This window comes from Aulonocara sp. 'chitande type north' Nkhata Bay, linkage group LG15, assembly GCF_057382095.1.
Source record: "Aulonocara sp. 'chitande type north' Nkhata Bay isolate Kocher_YH1m ecotype deep benthic linkage group LG15, A_spYH_male_GT1.1, whole genome shotgun sequence".
Lineage (NCBI taxonomy): Eukaryota > Metazoa > Chordata > Actinopteri > Cichliformes > Cichlidae > Aulonocara > Aulonocara sp. 'chitande type north' Nkhata Bay.
In genome coordinates this window covers 844,424-863,503 of record NC_141358.1, presented here as the reverse complement: position 1 = coordinate 863,503, position 19,080 = coordinate 844,424, and the positions used below count along the sequence as shown (strand labels likewise).

Below are 19,080 nucleotides of genomic sequence, written 5' to 3'. Positions count from 1 at the left end.
GAGCTCCGCGGATATCTCACCACCTGTGAGGAGTGGTTAAAAAGACTTGAAATGTCGCTTATTTGTGCCTGTATCATCAAAGTACCAGTAACAGTGGGGTTAGTCATATATACTGAAGGAGAGAGGGGCAAGGTGCTACATGCCAGAGCCTGGGGAAAGAGGAGAAGAGACGAGTTAATCTCACATGATCTCCTGGGGAAGTAAACCTCAGTAAAAACCGATGCAGTTTATGACGTAAAGGCTTTGAAAAATGATCCCTTTAATGAAAGAAAGAGTGAGTTGTGCCATGAAGTACCCAAACATGTAAAACTGAACTTGTAGAGCTGTATAAGGGCAGAACGGCGTCTGTTTTTTCTTGCTTCGGTCTTATCCAGAGTGCGTGACGTGCTTTCAGGGAGCTCGGTCGGTTCACATTCCAGCAAAATCACGCTTTTCCTTAAGTGTGCCAAAGTGGACACCGCACAACAAATGTTGTACGTGTTGACCAATCACAGTTCAAATGGCTAATTCAGTAAAGTTGAAAAGTCTGCATGTTTTAAATCTAAATGTTTTTGCATGTGTAATGTCATTAGTGTGTTATTTTTGCTGAATGTGCCGTTTTTCTTCGGCCCTCTCTGGGGCCCCTCGCTGTGAATGGAAAAGGATTTTCTCCTTACTTTCTCAGGACTGGTAGTTTGGAGTTTTTAGGAGACTCTGATGAATAAATAAATAAACAAACAAGGCTTTTGTTTTAGACTAGATAAACAGATGACCCTAACAGAATTTGACTTTGAAATGAAAAGATCAGGATAAACATGTCTGTCAAACTGCAGACGGACGAAATCAGAAATGGGAGAAGATCCTGGTTCCATCCAAAGACTGAAAAAATTAGCAGACGGTGCCTCCAGCAGCTCATTTACGTGTTTATTCTCATTTATTATCTGTCCAAACATCCAAGTGTAAGAATGAGTCCGTGCTTTGTGTTGTGGATTATTTACAGACGAGGATCCGTGACTTTGTGGAGCCGTTCGTCTCTGCTTGGACTCACTGTGAGGACAAGACTCCAAAAACTCACTGTCGCTCGCCAAGAAATAATCAGTCACATAACTCCAACTTGTCTTGTTTACACTTCGGTTTTCTCTGGATTACACAGAAGAAGCAGCGTTTTTGTTTTTCCCCGCTCTCCCCAACTTTGGGACGGACCTGCCTCAAGTTTCTAATAGCGGGTGGAAGCAGCAGCATGACACGGACATGCAGATGTTAAAATATAACTTCAGTTATATCGTTGAAAGCCTGATTGCAGTCAGAGCTGTCGGGGGATTAACGGAGCACGGTCAAGTCAAAATTGGGACAGTTGTGTGGTGTAGGTGCAGTTTTAGTTGGTGCGCAGCTGTTTGCTTCCATTTGTTTATGTAGCGGCAGTTTGCTCTAATTTAAGCTGATTTATTTAGCAAAATGGTAAATGGCCTGTATTTGTATAGCGCTTTGACTTAGTCCCTAAGGACCCCAAAGCGCTTTGCACGTTCAGTCATCCACCCATTCACACACTGGTGACGGCAGCTACATTGTAGCCACGCCCGCCCTGGGCCGCACTGACGGAGGCGATGCAAAGATGATCCCAGCTGGCCCATATGGGATGAGCTCCCTTGTAACAGGAAGAAACCTCCAGTAGGACCAGGGTTCGGGGAAGGGCAGCCGTTGGATTAAAGGTGAGGGCAGCTGAAGGGTCAGTCAGTATTTGCTGGCAAACAGCTGGTGAGTGCATTCCCACCTCAATCAGGGAAAATGTGTTTGAAAAAATGAAATGCTCAGACAAATCTGAGTTTGTGAAAAAGCTCTCCACCACTTCACAACAATATTGCTGTTTGGCCTGAGTGTATTAGTAACTTATCACGATACCTTATCAGCCTTTTGCCCCACCCCAGCTCTTCGTGGGAAAGAGACTGTCCCTTGTATCTCCATATTTAGTAGACTGATAAGACAACGATAAAGAGAAACATTAAAGGACTCCTTTAAAGGCTCATCAGTGTGTATGCTGCTGCAGTGACACCGACAGTTGTAACAACTGCATCACATTCTGAATGCACGTTGCAATGCTAGAATCGAAATGAGAAAAACTAATAGTAAATTGTGGTAAGTGAGAGAATGACCACTAAAATGTACCATCTCCCTCTGCAGAGGAGTGACGGTGTCCGTGACCGGCCCGCTGGGAGAGGACGATGGCCCTGAGCGATGGAATTGGCGACCCTCTGGCCCTCAGCAACGGTGGGCAGCATCCTCTCAGCGGACACGCACCTTCAAACATCAGGACAGCAGTCAGCAATGGCCAGGACCCTCTCACATGCGACCCTGCTAGTGACTGTCTGACAGCAGGAGGAGATGAAGACGCAGCATCAAAGCTGCAGCAGCAGCCACACGCTATTCAGCGAGTGAACAGAGCGAGCCAGAACGGTGGCGTGCCCAAACAGAATGGTTCCCTGAGGAGTCTTCCCCCAGCATCGGCCGCCTCTTCTTCTCCTGCCGTCGCCGTCAGAAGCCACCTTCCCTCCGCTGTGCCCCCGTCCTCTTCCTCTGCTGCGCTCTGCTGCCAGCACTGTCACTTCCCCTCCGCTGTGTGCTGCCCTTGTGGCCGGCAGGAGTGCCCGCTCTTCCAGAGTCCAGGTCCCGGCTCTGTTCCCCACCCAGGGACCGGTTCATCCTGCCCGTGCTGCCTCTCTGCCTGCACGTACCCTCACCCTCATTCTCTTCACCACCACCATCAGCAGCGCTGGCAGGAACACCTTCAGAGCCAGACACAAGCACCAGGGATCAGGTAGTTTTTCTTCTTTCCCCCCTCATTTTTCCAAAACCTTAGTCCGGCCCCTTTTCCACGAATACCTACTCGGATCGACCGGCTTTCCGTTACAATCCAGTGTGGGTGCTTATCGTCATAGCAACATGTCCGAGCATCCCGCGACATAGTCAATATGCGACACGAACGCTACAAAAAATGTGGACGCCGAGGCGGGAATATACCTGCTGCTCGGTCTGTGTCTCTCCGTCACACTCGGGACCACGGCAGTGTTTTTGTTGCCGGGTTTCAAAGCTGGCAGCTTTAATTTTTGTGAACAAGACGCTCCCGTGACTCATCGAGTGTAAAAGAAACTGTGCTGAGTCGATCCTAATGGAAAAGAGGCTTAAATGATCAACTAGTGCCGCTTTGTGTGTTGCCTGTGCTGGCCACGCACACGTTGCTGTTTCCTGCCCTCGTCCTTGTTTGTTGACTCCAAACACACTGTTAGTCTGAAGGTCTCACAGTTTTTGAGCCCCCCCCCCGCCTGTGCCCCTGTGCTACATGCCAGATCTCTCAGACTGGAATGCAACACAAAGTGGTTATGGATGTTGGGGACTCGTCATGTCCATCATTAATATAAATGGACTATAATTTTAAGTGTTCTCCTGAGGGCTCAGTCTGTGCTTGAGTTGTCCTCTTTGGCGTACGCCCCTTTACAGCCGATGGATGACGACCAGTCGCTCAGATTAGGGTTCATATTTGACGTTTTTGGGTTGCAAAGTTGGTTTATGTGTGTTTTTTGGTTTGCTGGACTCTTCAGATTTGTCGTATCAAAATGTTTCAAGCAAAGATAAGACGGGAAGTTCTCAGGTTTTTCCTTAACCCGCCATGGACATGTGGACTCCCTGTGCCGGGAGTGTGCCTTCTCCATTTGAAGCAGGATTTTTACATTTGTTGGCAGCTCCTTCCTCAGCTGATCCATATTTAGCGAGTTGGCTCTTTCCCTTTTACTCCTACACTGCAGGCCTATCCCACATGTGAAACTGGAACCATTCAATGCCCCGTGTGCTCATTTGCATAATCCTATATTTACCAACCCAGCAGACCAGGGCGGGCAAGAGGTGAATTTTTGCTGAATTATTTACTCATGTCGGCTCCCTTTCCACGGTTGCAGGTCGCTGTGGGGATTCTCTTTACTTCTCTTTACTTCTCAACGTGGAATTTTCCTCACTCAAATAAAGTCACATCCCCCGCTCATAAGTTTCATTACAAAAAGAGAGACGTTGTGGGTGGCGTTGAAAGATGAGGTTTGTGTAGCCTCAGTGGGTACACACACTAGACCCTGGGTGGGCACAGGAAAGCAAAACACTGATTGTGTTGCAGGCGTTTAGATGCATCTGCTGGCTTCTGTGGTTCTGTTACTGTTTCTCTCACTCCATTAACACTCTCACTATGTCTTCTTTCTTGCCCCCCCCCCCCAAAAATCTTTGAATTACAGACCGTGTGTGTGTGTGTGATTACACACAGGAAATGATATACCTGTCTCAGTTGTGCCGTTTTGTCCTGAACCCAGACGCTAACAACAACCTTAAGCATTTGTCTCCTCTTTCTCTGGTACTGCTGGAGTTCAGTTGTAGTTGTGTAGAAGTCTTCTCCCAATACGTTTGATCATTTGGAGGCACGCAGTCAGACAAGATGGTGTCAGATATCGTTTTGATCTGCCAGATTAGCCTCTGAGGTCACAGCACACTCGCGTCTCACACAGAGTTGTAACGTCAGCGCTTCGGGGAATCTTTTTACGTCTGTTTCAAAACAGGGGATTTTTCTGCCCCTGTTCACGGCTTCACAAAACATGAATCCATGTTGTGAGATTAGCCCGTGCTTTCTTTTCTAATGTTTCTATTTTGAGAACGATCAAAAGCCTTTGTTTTTTTTTGTTCGTGCATGGATTCAACCAGATCTTTGGAGAGGTCCAAGCACAGCTCAGCAGCAGTTTGGGTCTGTTAGAAGCATTAGGAGCATGTTTGTGTCTGCGCTGTAAGATTAGCTATGTAGCCACTTTGTGTGGTTTAATTAAGATCGAGCAGTAGCACGGCGTCCTTGGGAATGGCTTTCCCAGTCAGGACCAGGCCTGCTGACAGGTTTAAGGGACTTTCTGTAAGATACAGCAGTCGAGAAGTCAGTTGTATTTATATAGCACTTTGGTCAACAGTTGTTGTTTTTAAAAGTACTGTACGATAAAAGAATCTGATAAAATTTAAAAGTAAAATAAAAGATAAGAAAATAATAAGAATAAAATAATGACAGACTCATACAGAATTAAAAGGCAAAGAGTAAAAATGGGTCTTTAAATGAGTTTTAAAAGTATCCAGTGTTGGAGAGGTCCTGATATGTAAAGGCAGTTTATTCCACAGTTTGCAGCAAAAGCCCGATCTCCTCTGTTTTAATCTGGACCTGGGGACAACTAGAAGCATTTGGTCCGCAGACCTCAAACATCTCGCCGGAGTATACAAATTTAAAAGATCAGAAAGATATATATAGGAGCTATTCCATGCAATGTTTTACAAACAAGTGTCAAGATCTTAAAATCAATTTGAAAACTGAGGCGAGTATAGGGGATGTGTGCTGCAGCATTTTGAACCAGTCGGCCAATAGATGACGAAGTAACACCAGAGTAGTAGCTCTACAGATATGTATCGGATTCAGCACCACATACGAAAGTGACCCCGATCGGATTTGTGCCGTTCACACTGTCACACCATGATCGGATATGGGTCGCATAGGGTCAGAAAAGTCGGATTGGATGAGCTTTCGCCTGCAGTGTGAATGTAGCCTTAGTGACCAGAATCCAACCAGCTGCTCCAGTTTTCTAAAAGTCTCCATAGGTACGTGTAGGAGGAGGCTGCAGCTGGTGGAGCTTCTCTGAGCTCGGCACAGTCACACCAGCGCTGCACCTGCAGCACGTTCTGCTGGTCCTTCAGAGCAGCTACCAATCATCTTTGAGGTTATAATTGCTGCCAATCAAAGCTGGGACACTTGGGCCAACACTACAGTGCAGTGCTGTTCTCGCTCTGCAGTGAAACCGTCATCATGAGGGAGAATGGTCGTGTAGCTTCAGGGCACCTGAGGTCCAGCTAAGCTGCTTCTGCATCCATGACCCAACAACAGCAGCCGAAACAGCTCAAGCATCCAGGGTCACTCTGAATATTTCACCTCTCTCCTCTTGTGCTCCAAGTGCCGCTCCCTTCTTTACCGACTCCTTTCTCAACCGCTCCTGTTGTTTACGGCAACCGCAGGTTTGGCTGAGCTCCGTGCCTGGTAGGACTGCAAAAATTCCCGCGTCTGTCTCTCTCGCTCTCCCTCTGACGCCGCCTCGGAAAAGGTCAGCTTTTATAATCTGGAGCGAGTTTGAATTTTGTGGTATTTGTATACTGCAGGTGGTTTGGTTGCTATGACACCTGGGAAAACGCCATGAAAACATGACCATGAAGTGCAGACCAGTTCATCGGGTGTCATTTTGGAGCTTTATCAGCTGATTTATCAATCAGTTATCTTCAGTGGAACAAACGTCTCTGTCCAGCTTTTATTTCTTTGCAGTATTGGCAATTTATCACTCTCCACATTTTTCCCTCTTCCTGTGTTTTTCTGTCAGACAGCTGCAAGCCTCAACCAGCAAAGGTCTGTTTGAAAGTGATCCATTTTCTTGGTATTTCAGGGTGTCAGCTTGATGAGGATTAGCACATTATCAAGAAGAACAAGTGTTTGTAAGGCCTTTGTGGTGCCTGTTCCCGAGCTTTGTCAGCTGCCTCACCAAATAAGGCGCGTTTGTGGGAATGTATCCTGTTTTTGTGTTTGAACACTGTGTGTCAGCCTTTTTATTCAGTCTTCACATAAGCCTTTTACCCTCAACCTTAATGTGCAAGAACTAAGAAGCTGGATCGTGCAGTTGTAACTATTTTGGCTGTTTTTGGCTTTGTTTTATTCACTCAATATTAAGTTATTAGCCCATGGTACATGATACACCCATTTCAAATGAGACGATTGCTTGGCATGTGTGTACATTTTGTGGCTCCTGGGGCGTTTCTGAAAGCTCTGTGATGGATGGGGGAGATTTCCGGGCATCCTGTGTGTCTAATCCTCTCTGTACTGCAGCGGAGCTACGAGCTTATCCCAGGATACATGTGTGACATATCAGGACTGTACACAGTAAACCTCAGTGCAGAGCAGGCCGATATGACCAAAAATATTTATCACGATATACATTTGAAAACTTGCGATAACGATATAACTGACGATATAATTGACACGAGACAAAATACTTTACAACTCCACAATTTTATTAGTGCAAAAAAACCATCTATGTATTTTCACTTAAACAAGCAGCTGTTTTTTATGTGCATTAAAGTTACACAAAGTTACCTTGCACAGCATGTATCACTCTGCGAGGCTCCGCCTACGATAGCCGTAATGCTCCGACAATCCATCAAGCGGAGGTGCGGCTTCGTAGCTTAGCAAAGTCGTACTGAAACATCTGACAGATTTTCGAGCACCGTGTACATAAAATCGTCTCGAGGTCAGTTAACACAACCAGAGTTCATACATAAGGCACACGGGATTATAAGGGACACTGTCTGATTTTAAGTGCGCCGTATTTTCCAAACAACACGGTAATAACGACGGCCCGCTAGCATGCGCTACCAAAAATAGTGCTTTGTTGTGTATCTGACGGGCGAAAGCTAAAACAGTTCCACACCAGTGAAGCTGCAGCATTTTTACAAACCAGTTCAGGTTCATCTGTTTCATTCAACGATCTGTTGTCGCCCTTCTCATTCTCCGTCGCCGCCATGCTTTTTCTGCCATGTGCGTATGAAAACAAAGGCGCTGTGCACGCGCGTTTTACCCATATTCTATCGCAATATTTCATTTTCCTATCGATGCCCAACATTATACTGGTATGATATGGCCCAGCCCTACTGCAGATGTTAGTATAATGACGACAACACACACACACACACACACACACACACACACACACACACACACACACACACACACACACAACAAACCAAGATGCTGTTATGGTAGGACCATAAGGTTCTAGCTCTTCATCCAATAGCAGGAGGGGGTCATAAATGCAAACCTATTTTAACGAACTGCTGAACGTCATGGACAGTCTTAGCTCGCCTAAAGGAAAGCATAGCAGACCTTCCCACTCGAAGGTAGAGGCCATATTTGCAGGTGAAATATTAAACATATTTGCAACAGCCTGAATGATCTTTTCTAGCACTTCATGTCTGACAATGTGTCAGGTTACAAATTATATATGAATAATTTATATTATTTCAAACAATATCAACGCGGCCTAGAGCTAGAATTACAGTTTAGACCTTCATGTAGCTAATCACACAGGGGTCCAATTTCACTGCATGTAACGTGGACGTGTGACATTGTGAGGTCTTCCCCTGCCAAACATTAGACTACTTTAGGGCAGCACAAATCAAAACCTTGGTAGACCTATATGTAACTGGGCCTGCACAGCACAATGGAAGGAGCTGGAATGCCAAATATCAGCTCATATTCACCTACAGTAGGTGAATATAAGCGTCAGAACCACACAGCTTCATGATCCAAGCCCTGGACTGGACCGCTACAAACATCTTGGAGAAAACCAAACCAGGGAAAGACTGATAAGGTGGAGATCCTACAACCCTGAATTCATCCCAAATAAAACTGATAGTCGATTTGAGAAATGGGAAGATACAGGTTTGATTAAATATGGGACTGCTTTGAAGATTTGAACGAACAAAGACTGACAAATGAAGAGTTGGCATAATAAGCAAAGGCTTCAGCCAATACCTTTTGATTAGCCTTGTCTCCTGCTTTCTTGCTTTGTGGTAGATCTTTGTTCTGTATTCATTGAGATATTTGAATGCTAATCAATAAAATCAAAATCAAAGACAAATTGGACATCATATACCGGACAGACGCACGTGTGACATTAGAAAAAGCAAATCCATTATCATTCAAAACCTTGTATTTAGGTCTTTGTCTTCAGGCTCTGGGAGCAGGACAGACATCTAGGATGTCATTCCAGAGCCTGTCTCCAGCTCGGGGGTCATAAGCTCTGGTGTTGCTGTTACCACGGCAACCACTGTTACCTTCACCATATCCTCTCTCAGCTCTTGATATTTCTTAAGCTTCTCGTGTTCCTTCTTCCTGATGTTGTTGTCGCTCTCACACCCACACAAATATCTATGTATACATTTATACCTCGGTATACATTATACATGTATACCCCTCGCCTCTGCCAGTGCGCCCCAGGGCAGCTGTGGCTAGTGTGTGTGTGTGTGTGTGTGTGTGTGTGTGTGTGTGTGTCTGAATGTAGTGTAAAGCACTTTGGGGTCCATAGGGGCTAAGTAAAGCGCTATACAAATGCAGGCCATTTTACATTTACACCAAAAGGAGAGTATACTGTGTGCAAATATACATACCAGATGTGTTGATTTACTCTTGTTTTTCCTTCATAATAAAGTGTGTTTGAAACAGGCAACACCCATGTGGAGATGAACAGCCCGTTTCTTGCTCATGTTTCCTCTCCTGCATTTTTGAACTTTTGCTTGGAATTTTCCAGACTCCCTCCCCGCGTCGCAACACTCTCCTAATGTGAATGCACACTCGCAAAAGCACAGTGTCTCTGTGTGAAGGAGCTCAAGGAACAGAATTTGACTCATTACGTTTCCAAGTGTCATCTTTGACCAATGTAAAACAGAGCTAATGAACACAACTAGAGCACTTGTTTGCCACGTTGCACTTCCCAGCAACACGAGATATCGCAGCAAAGCTCCAGAAGAGCAAACCCCCCCCCCCCAAAAAAAAACAAAAAACAAAAAAAACCCTACCAGACAACGGTTAGGAAATGATGAAGCGAGAAGAGTGATTGATGGAGACAGGAATGCTTGAGAGGAGGCACTCAAACAAATGGCGACCCTGGAGCTACCGCGTCCTCAGACGGCCCGGGACACAAAAGGATGGCGACAAAAGCACAGGGGAAACTAGACTGATGGTGCGGTGAGGTAATGATGGAAGAGGGAGAGCAGTGTAGAGTGAAAAATGAACCTCCACAAAAAAAAAATCTCGACATCGCCCTTTTTTCTTTCACTACCTTGTCTGTTAATGAATGAGATCAAAGAAGGTCAAAGCAAAGCTCCAGGCGGTGTCTGAGGCAGCATAAGATCACATCTCAGGGGCAGTGGAGGAATCGGCATAGGTAAGATTCAATGTCAGAGTGATTCACATGGGTCATTAAGGTGGGCCTGTTTCTCCAACCTCCAGGTCTGCATCATTCTGAATCGTCTTCCTCTGAGCCGTGGTCCCCCTCCTCCTCCTCCTCCTCCTCACTTCACTTTGTTTTCAGTTTGTTTTGTTCTTACTGGCTGCAGCTGATGGATCCAAATGTAGAGCATGAGCCATTCTTTGATTACTTTTACATTTATCTCATCATTTTAAATGTTTGCATCTTAAAAAGTGTGCACATAAAATAAGGAAAACCATAATCTGTCCCTTGTAATGTGTCTTTAATTACTTGGAAAACCAGTGTAGTAAACTAGCCGTGCTGCCAGGTATCGATGCTGCAGTCAGATTTGAGTCTTTACATCAGCAGCCATAGTAAAATAAGATGCTGAACTGTATTGCCTTTGCCTGTCCTCTCTTTCCTGTTAAGGTTCTTGGTTTGTACCAGCCTTTCTATTAAACGACAGCAGATTAATGACTCGTGTTTGCCTTAAAAAGCTTCTCCTCACTGTGAATGAGAGGCTTCAGGATTTTCTTTGAAAGGACTAGATCTGTAGTTCATCTAGCTGCACAGCGACAAAGTGTTTTGATAAAGATTCATTATCATTTTCATTCCTCATGTTTGCACCCCCCCACAGCCTACTCATTCAGGAAGCCATACTCAACAGATGCCTGTGGTAAGAAGCTGGAGGATCAGCAGTTGCTGGTGGGAAGCATTGGTTCCACCTCTGGAGGACTAATAGGAAAGCCTGCTGGTCTCACTGACCACACAGACCCTCTCAGCTGCAGACAACTGAGCGGTGTAAAGTTGGCAGGTTGGGAAGGACTTGTGGATTCAAACTGTCAGATTCCTCCTGGCACTGCCCTCCAGCTATTGACAGGTTCTGCTTTTTATTAGAAAGAATACGAATGACAGTAATGATGTAGGATATGAAGCTCTGTGCAACAGACAGGCCTGCGTGCATCTCCGGGTGTGAGGTTAAAGTGATAAGAATGAGGCGAGGAGCAGCCACAGTAAAGACGTCGCACTGACTGACAGCTTAACTACAGCCACGGTGCTTAAATCCCACATGTATGCTTGGAATTTTTGTGCGCCAGTATTTCACCTCCAGGAATGCAAGGGAATGGCAGGTGCAGCCAGAAAAGGCCACGCTCACCAGTGGAAGCAGTCATCCTGCATCCACACATGCAGATGTGAACACGGACGTCTGCTTCAAGTCCTCAGGATCAGAATCAGTAAGAGGGCAACAGTTAAACCCATTACCCACACGACCAGAAACCACTGAAAAAAAACATGAAAAGTTATGTAGGTGTTTTTAAAGTGCAGCTTTCAGAAATGTCTGGCACTAACTACTCCACCATGACCACTGGCATCTACTCACCGCTAACACCGTTATGCTGCTGCAGCCCAGGCACCTGCAGTAGCTGTTGGTAAAAAGCTCACCTGCTCAACCAGGTGAACTACAGCAGCGCCCAGTCTGTTCATATTTTGAATACCGAGTGAATACTGCATATTTGGCTTTTTAAAATGACAGTGCAAACTGGTTCCATCAAGCGATTTCAGCGTGTTAGCCACGCCACCTGTTATGTGTCACATCAGGTTTTTCTCTGGATAAATATTCAGAGCCTCTGTGCTAAAACAACTTTATGTCAAGAACATTTGAACGGTTCCCTGACACAAAAGGATCAATCAGTTAGGATTAAAATGCTTTTTTTTTCATTTATTTACTTGACTAAATAATTTTTGCTCAAATTCCCAGTGTGATTATTAGTTGGCTTATACGCAAAACCTCTTACTGGGACTATTTTATTCCGTGCAGGAATACACACTGCGTTGGGGAAAGAGTGAATTACAGTCTGATGTGTCAGTGTTGAAATGATTGCCTGGAAAATGAAGAATGGAAAATGTGCCGCAAAATCCTGCTGCCTGCAAACCAAACGCATCAATAAATTGTTATATTTTCAACTGTATCATCACAAATATTATTTCAAATTTCTTGGAATATCGCAGTGTGGTCTTTAGGCTGTATCGCCCACCCTCATTGGCTCATACATCTTTTTTGCTCTGTTATTGTTTCAGTGACTCAAATCATAAACAGATTTTCCAAAACATTTGTTTGCATATTTACCTACTCGTTGATGCTTTGTCTAACTCTGTTATGCTCAGCTGGCTGTTGTGGATGTGCCAAATCCACAGCAATGCTTCCAGACGTGTGCTGCCAACGGGCCACAGGTATCATAGAGCGCCCTCTGGTGGATAAAACCCTTCGACATGGTTGAAGGATGTTTCTTCCATCTTTTTTTTATTTTTTTTATTTATTTATTTTTTTTACTGACACTCTTATTACTGCTTCACTCAGTGAATGGGTTAGATGCAGAGAGCAATTTCCCCACGGGGATCAATAAAGTATACATTATTATTATTATTATTGTTACATCCAAGTGAGTCCATAACGGCACTTGTCCTGTGGTTGCTGCACTTTTTCCTCCCATCATGCCTGGTTGCGTTTCCACCATGCGATGATGAGACGAGGTGTCCCCGACTGACCTCAGTCTAAACTTAGTTTAAACAGCCCAGGCCTGTTTCTGTGTTTATTGGAGGCCTGTTAGAAACATGATGCCCAATGAATCACTTTGTTACCACTGATGCTAACTGATGCCTTTTTTTCTCTCCTTGCTTTCTTATCGGTCTGTCTTTGCAGACGTAAAAGCAATGTGTCCACTTTATAGCACACAGTTGGCTGCTCTTGTTTGGTATTTCTCTGATGTATGTGAGTAATGGCTTTACAAGTGTTTACAGTCTTGGATTTTATTATCTGTTTACTGCAACACTGCTGGGCTAATTTCCACACGCGCTCATTTCCGAGCTTTCTAAAAGCTGAACTTTAGTGTTTGCATATAAATACAGGCTGACTTAAAGCACTGATTTCCACTCATTACAATTATTTATCTGTCACAAAGTTTCCATTCCTTACGCCCTCTGAGCCTCGTATCTGTTTACAGTTGTGTTAATGCAATCCAAGGCTTGACACAGTATTCTTCTTTAGGCTGAGTTATCGGGCACAGTGTGGTATTTTTCTGCCCAGCTAGTCTCATGATGTCATTTGAGTAGGAGCACTGGTAGCCGGGGCCTATTTCACGGCTAGATCGAGCCTCTAATTGAGTGCAGCGTTCCAGCGAGGCACTAATCAGGGCAGGGCGGGCCCAGCAGCCTGATGGCTGACACTAATTGTTCCTGCGCCGACTTAAAGGCCATGTTTGTGAAATATTTAGCTACCCGTCTGTTGACAGTTAACTCCGTCCTCTGCCTCTGAACTCTTAACCCCTTTACTTATTATTTTGCTAGTTCCTGTCCAGTTGTGAAGTGCAGCGAGTTTGAGCACAAATGTCAACAACAGCAGTGCACAACGTGGCCCTTAGAGCTTAAAACCAGCAATCGCCTCACATCTGTTACAGTGCGCTCCAAGATCTCCGTTTTGGACGAACCCCAAAAGATTTCGCCATGCTCCTCCTCGCGCGATTGTCTGCTTCCGTCTGGGATGAGCCAGAGCCGTGGTGTGTAGAAAGCCGTCCCTCGGTCCCCAGCTGCTTCTCTGTCAGCGCCGTGCTGAGTGAGCGGCGGGCCGTCTGTGTTTACCTTATTAATTAGCCCAGTGATCCAGAAACACTCTCCCTCTGGTAAATAGAATAACAGTGAAAGGTTACACGGGCGGAGGAGAGGGAAAAGGAAAATAAGAGAGCAGGCAGCAAGCAAAGGAAGAAAGGGAAGGCGGCATGGTCAGGAGGGACCAGAGAGTCGTGGAGGAAGCCTGATGTGGCAGGTCAAGGATTTAGGTGGTTTTTGTTCATTTTACAGATTGCAGTTCTTGAGATCATGTTGACCCCAGCTTGCCAGTTTCAGTTTTATAACAATGGCATAAATTATTGCTGTGAACTGCATAGATCAAGAATCCATCATCTCTTGTCTTCTTTAAAAGCATCCAAGTATGCTGTGCAGCTTTCCAATTGGCTGAAATGAATTCAGATTGGAGCGTTGCAGGCCAAAATTCAAAATAGTCCATTAAGTAGACAAACAGACAGCCTGACAGCGCTTTTATGAATCTGCTCCAAGTGTTTCCGATAGCTCGACTACTCCATCTTGGGCCATATCTGTGTCCTGGGGTCTCCAGTTCAAGTCCATACATGGAAAGCCAAGAGACGGCGCCCAGTGAAATGAATTACATTAGCAATACAGAGTTTTCCCTCGGCTGCGTGTTCAAAGAAGGGCTGGGGAAACGTGTCTTTCATTAGGTACTGCTGGTTTAAACCGGGTTAGAGGTCACTTTGAAAGCTGAAGGGGAAAAAGTCTCTAATATACGAGAGCGAAGAGCAAAGGGAGGAAAACACATTTTAATTTGATCAATTAAAAGGAGCTAATTTAAAGCCATTGCTTCAAATGGCTTAATGCTATGAAAACACTCAGGTCCATCTGTGAGTGGACTTTTCCTGGTTAACACTATTGTGACACAGGCAGTAGATCCGGTGAGGCCTTGCTGGATTGGACCTCTTCCAACTCATCCGTGCTCGATCCGTTTGGGATTTGAGGAGTGTAGAGGCCGGCTCGATGCCGTGGGCTCTGTGTGGTGCTGTTTGCAGGGAGCCCGGAGCATTGGAGCACAACACTGCATTGTAACATTTCTTTCCCCAGACGAGCGTGAGTGATGGCCTGTTTGTGTCTGTGCATACCTGTGTTGGCAAACTGTGCTCTCAGCTTGTGCCACTTGACATTTGGCTGCCATATAAAAAGGCCCAGTGGGGCTTTAAAGGGGATTTACAACCTCCTTACAACCCTGTGGAGTAAAATTCCTCACCTGTCCCGCGAGTTCATTTGTGGTTCCCATTATGACTTATCTGACTTTGATGGGGGGACAGACACCCTGCTTGGATCATGGGGCCATGTCGCTAAAATCAGAGTGTTGTCAACTTGATTAGCTGCACAAGAAGGTTACCTCAGAACTCACTTCCTGTTTCTTTGTACCATTAGAGAAGTAAAGTAGGGCCACTTAACTTCCAGTAAAGATGTGAATCTATGATGCACTAAAAATGTATTTACAATCCTTTAAGCTTCAGGTTAAAGCCGTGCATTGATCTTTCCAGAGACTTTTCTGGCAGAATGGGTAATCCAGTCCCTCTGGCCTCCAATAAGGACTCTTTTAAAACGACTGATTTTCATGTCTTTTAGGGGTGCAACGATACACAAAATTCACGGTTCGGTTCGATACTTTGGTGTCACAGTTCGATATTTTTTCGATACAAAAAAATGTTCATGCTTTTTTAATTTGTCATTTATTAAAATTCTAAATATATATTTTAACTCAAAAGTACAGTTTTTAAATTGAATGTTGCTGAAACAATAAAGTAATAAAAAAATAACCATCTGATGGAGAAATCTCTCATCTTTGGAAAAGAGTTTATTACAGAGAAATGGCTCTTTCAAAATAAAAGCTCTACTATACGCTTCTTCTGGGCTATACTCTCAGCAGCATATTAAACATATCAGGTCCCCATAAGGAGGATCATGTGCTAACGGCTGTCTAAATGACTCTGGTAAAGTTTGTAGCATGCTGCTTGTTGTTTTGTCTGCTTCCACTTGTCTTTGCACTAGGATGATGTCGGAGTAAATGTGCAGTCATATTCGTTGAGTTCCCACTAGTGCTGTCAGCGTTAATCTGAAATGACGTTAACGCCACAACACGGCAAATCTCCGTTAACGAGCTACCGCGGATCTCCCCGTGCATGGGGCTGGACGGCCAACACGTTAACGAGCTAACTGCGCTAACACACTAGCTCCCACCATGTAATTGAGCATTGCGTGGCACATCCAACATACTGTTTTACTTTAGTCCATGACGCGCTTACCTTCAGGGTCATACGTCACATGAAAACCAAAATAGTTCCAAACGCCAGATCTGAATGAGGGTGGGGGAGGTTCAATTTGCCATGTTGCAATGAGCTTAACTTCTGTCTCGCTAGCTTGCGCTGGGCTCAGTGGATCTGCGCTCGACAGTGCAGCCTAGGCGGAGTAGTCGAGCGCAGATTCACTGAGCGCTCAACACAGACAGCATCGTCAGAAGGAAAGTTGATCAAATAAATTAAAAATTTTGTATTGTTCGATACATATGCGTACCGAACCGAAAGCACTGTATCGAACGGTTCAATATCGATACGAGTATCGTTGCACCCCTAGTGTCTTTGGGTAATATCGGTTTCTTCTTCTTATTGAATATCGACATCTGCAAGTGTCAGCCATGGTAAATATCAGCTGAAACCAGCTCTGATAACGTGACGTTTACCTGTATCAGTTTACTTGTTTATGTCATGTGATTCATTTATTTATTGAGTGTTCAGACTTTGTTCTGTTTGCCCGTTTTTATTCACTCAGCTGTGTATGTTCATCCCAAAAAAAAAAAAAAAACCCAACCCTGCATCTTTTTTAACTGCGAAGCTTCAGTTTAGGTTTTTTGGGAAGCTAAAATCTCCAACTCTGGCTGTTCCGTGTGTTTTCTCCACACAGACATGTGTCTGTCTCCCGTGAACCCCTTTAGCCTTGATCATTAATCTCCTGTAGCCCCACTGTGATCAGGTGGTCGTATCTGATTCTGCCACTTCCTCTTCCCTTCCACCCAGCGCGTTTGTTGCTTCTCCGGCATACCGGACGCTCCCCCCACTGCTCCCAAAAGGAGCTGACGAGAATTCCAGATAGATCCCGAGCAGCTGAAGTATGTGTCTGTGGGCGTGTTTGGGTCAGCCACCAACAGGAAGCCTGATTTCACAATGTGATAACATGTCTTTGTGTGGAAGTGCAAGTTGTAATCCGAGACTTCCGGATTATCGGCGAGGGCCTGGTGTGTGTTGGAGTGCTGATTTATCGAGCACATGGCACACTAGGCTTCACTTGGCTTCAATGAAATTTAAAAAATGCTGTTTAGCAGTTATCAGGAACATTTGAGGCTTTATTTAGCTTCACGCTGACATCCGTTTGTGTCAGGATCAGCCAGAAATTCAGGATCATTTTGAGCCCAGCACAAGTTCTCAGGTCGGCGTCGGCCTGCAGTTTAGATGCTGGTACCTCGCTCGAGTCGTTAGATTTCGGCGTGTGGCTCGTGTATATTAGAAAGAAAATCCCTGTAAGCTTGTCTGTCAAATCAGAACAAAGTTTGAAAAAGGAGCAGAGAATTATGAGACGTTCAGCACAAAGTGGTTTTGACAGCCATGTCAGCTTTAATGTCTTCAGCGGTCCAATATCCACGCTGCGCGCTCCTGCTGGAAAAAGATAAGCAGCACATGATGGAGAAAAGATGTCCACTCTTTCTCAAGTCTCCTCCAATATGTTTTTGATTGGTTGTTGCTTTGACTTCAAAATATAAACCTGATTTATCTCCCTCTCTTTGGTTTTCAGCCCTTCGATGCCTTTTCGATTTCCCAGAAGGTAAGACCTGCCAGAAACGCTCAAACTTCTCCTCCTTTCTTTATTTCTGTCATCCATCCATCAGAGCTCTACTGGAGCCATCATTCCTCAGTAGTGAGTCACGACTTATTGATTCACTTATCCTGCAGTAACTAGCAACTTGGATGTCCTCATTTATCCATTAACCTACAGTAAAATCTAACTCTTAAAGACAAGACATGTTTTCGTTTTCTCCGTTTGTTCCCTCAGTGAGTGCTTTTTCTTGTTTCTCCTACTCTGTATGTAATCAGAGGCACATGCTGTTTGAAATCAACTGTCAAAGGACGTCTTGTCATCAACTTTTATGTGTCTTTTTCACAGCTATGCTGAGCTAATAGCTGATTGGCCAGTGGTGGTGCTGGGTGTGTGCACGGTGCTTATTGTGATCTGTGCCCTGGTGGGCATACTTGTGCCTGACCTGCCGGATTTCTCTGACCCACTGCTCGTGAGTACACTACTCATTGGTCGCCTTTGTAGATGACGGTAGCCGTCCTCTTTTCAGTGTGTAGTACTGTATTTTCCGCACTATAAGGCACACTTAAAATCCTTTAATTTTCTCAGCAATTGACAGTGCCCCTTATGTATGAATTCTAGTTGTGCTTATTGACCTCAAACCAATTTTATGTGGTGCACGGCGCTCAAAAATCTGTCATAAATGCTTCAGTATAACTTTGGTAAGCTACGAAGCCGCACCGCTTGATGGATTGTTGGAGCATTACGGATGCCGTAGTCAGGAGCCTTGCGGAGTAATCTGGGTCCTAAACTCCGTCCGCTTCAGGTCCCAAAGTCAAACGATCACTGCGGCATCACCGAGAGTTAAAAACTGTCTAAATTCTTTCATCTTTAATAAAATGATCAGCGTTGCTGCTTTACCAGGTGTAACAATTAAGTTTAACATCCAGGCATCCATGAAAACAGGATTTATTACATTTAACAGAGTTAGAAGTTAGCAGGAAGTTAGCTCGCTAGTTTCCACCTAAACACGATATTGCATGTTCTGACTGAGAGATTTCTGAAGCATTCAAACATACAGCTCTGCCACCACTTCCAACATAACTGAAGACAGGAAACTAAACAGCAGTGACGTTTGTAGGGTTACTGAAGTTGGACTAGCTGGTATATAATGATGTGCTACGTGACCTCTAGCAACACAGCTATGTTAGCATAAACACAGTGAAGCTGGAGGATGAACGCCAACTTTTTTTTCCACTCGATAAAAGTTAACGTGAGGGTTCCTGATGGTTAGAGACAAATGCAATCGCATGGCAGGATGCTGTAAACGGACCAAACTTCAGTCAGGAGAACAACTGAGATAATCCATCCACAATACAAGGTTAGTCATTAATATACTGCAACAACATGGGAATAGAGCAGCTGATAGAGAATTCAACATTAATGAATCAATGGTAGGGAAGTGGAGGAAGCAAGAAGAATGAGTTGAGGAAAGTTTGACTTATCTGACTGTTTTGTTTCGCTTAATGCGCCTTATAATCCTGTGCGCCTTATGGTCTGAAAAATGCGGTACTCATGTTGTACATAGAGACGCACTCAT

At 44.7% G+C, this 19,080-nt stretch overlaps 1 protein-coding gene across 7 annotated transcripts in view; it reads left to right on the top strand.

Moving 5' to 3' along the window:
* disp1 (dispatched homolog 1 (Drosophila)) overlaps positions 1-19,080 on the top strand; it is a 116,178-nt gene that overhangs the window by 86,821 nt on the left and 10,277 nt on the right. For 4 of the 7 annotated variants that reach the window (XM_086263625.1, XM_086263623.1, XM_086263624.1 and 1 more), the window contains 3 exons: positions 2,158-2,791; positions 17,481-17,510; positions 17,850-17,973. In XM_086263625.1, the coding sequence (XP_086119751.1) occupies positions 2,199-2,791; positions 17,481-17,510; positions 17,850-17,973 (747 nt within the window). In that variant the 5' untranslated portion in view covers positions 2,158-2,198. Of the gene's footprint in view, positions 1-716; positions 1,689-2,157; positions 2,792-17,480; positions 17,511-17,849; positions 17,974-19,080 lie in introns of those variants that run through there. The other 3 variants (XM_086263628.1, XM_086263629.1, XM_086263626.1) reach the window with 2 other exon arrangements.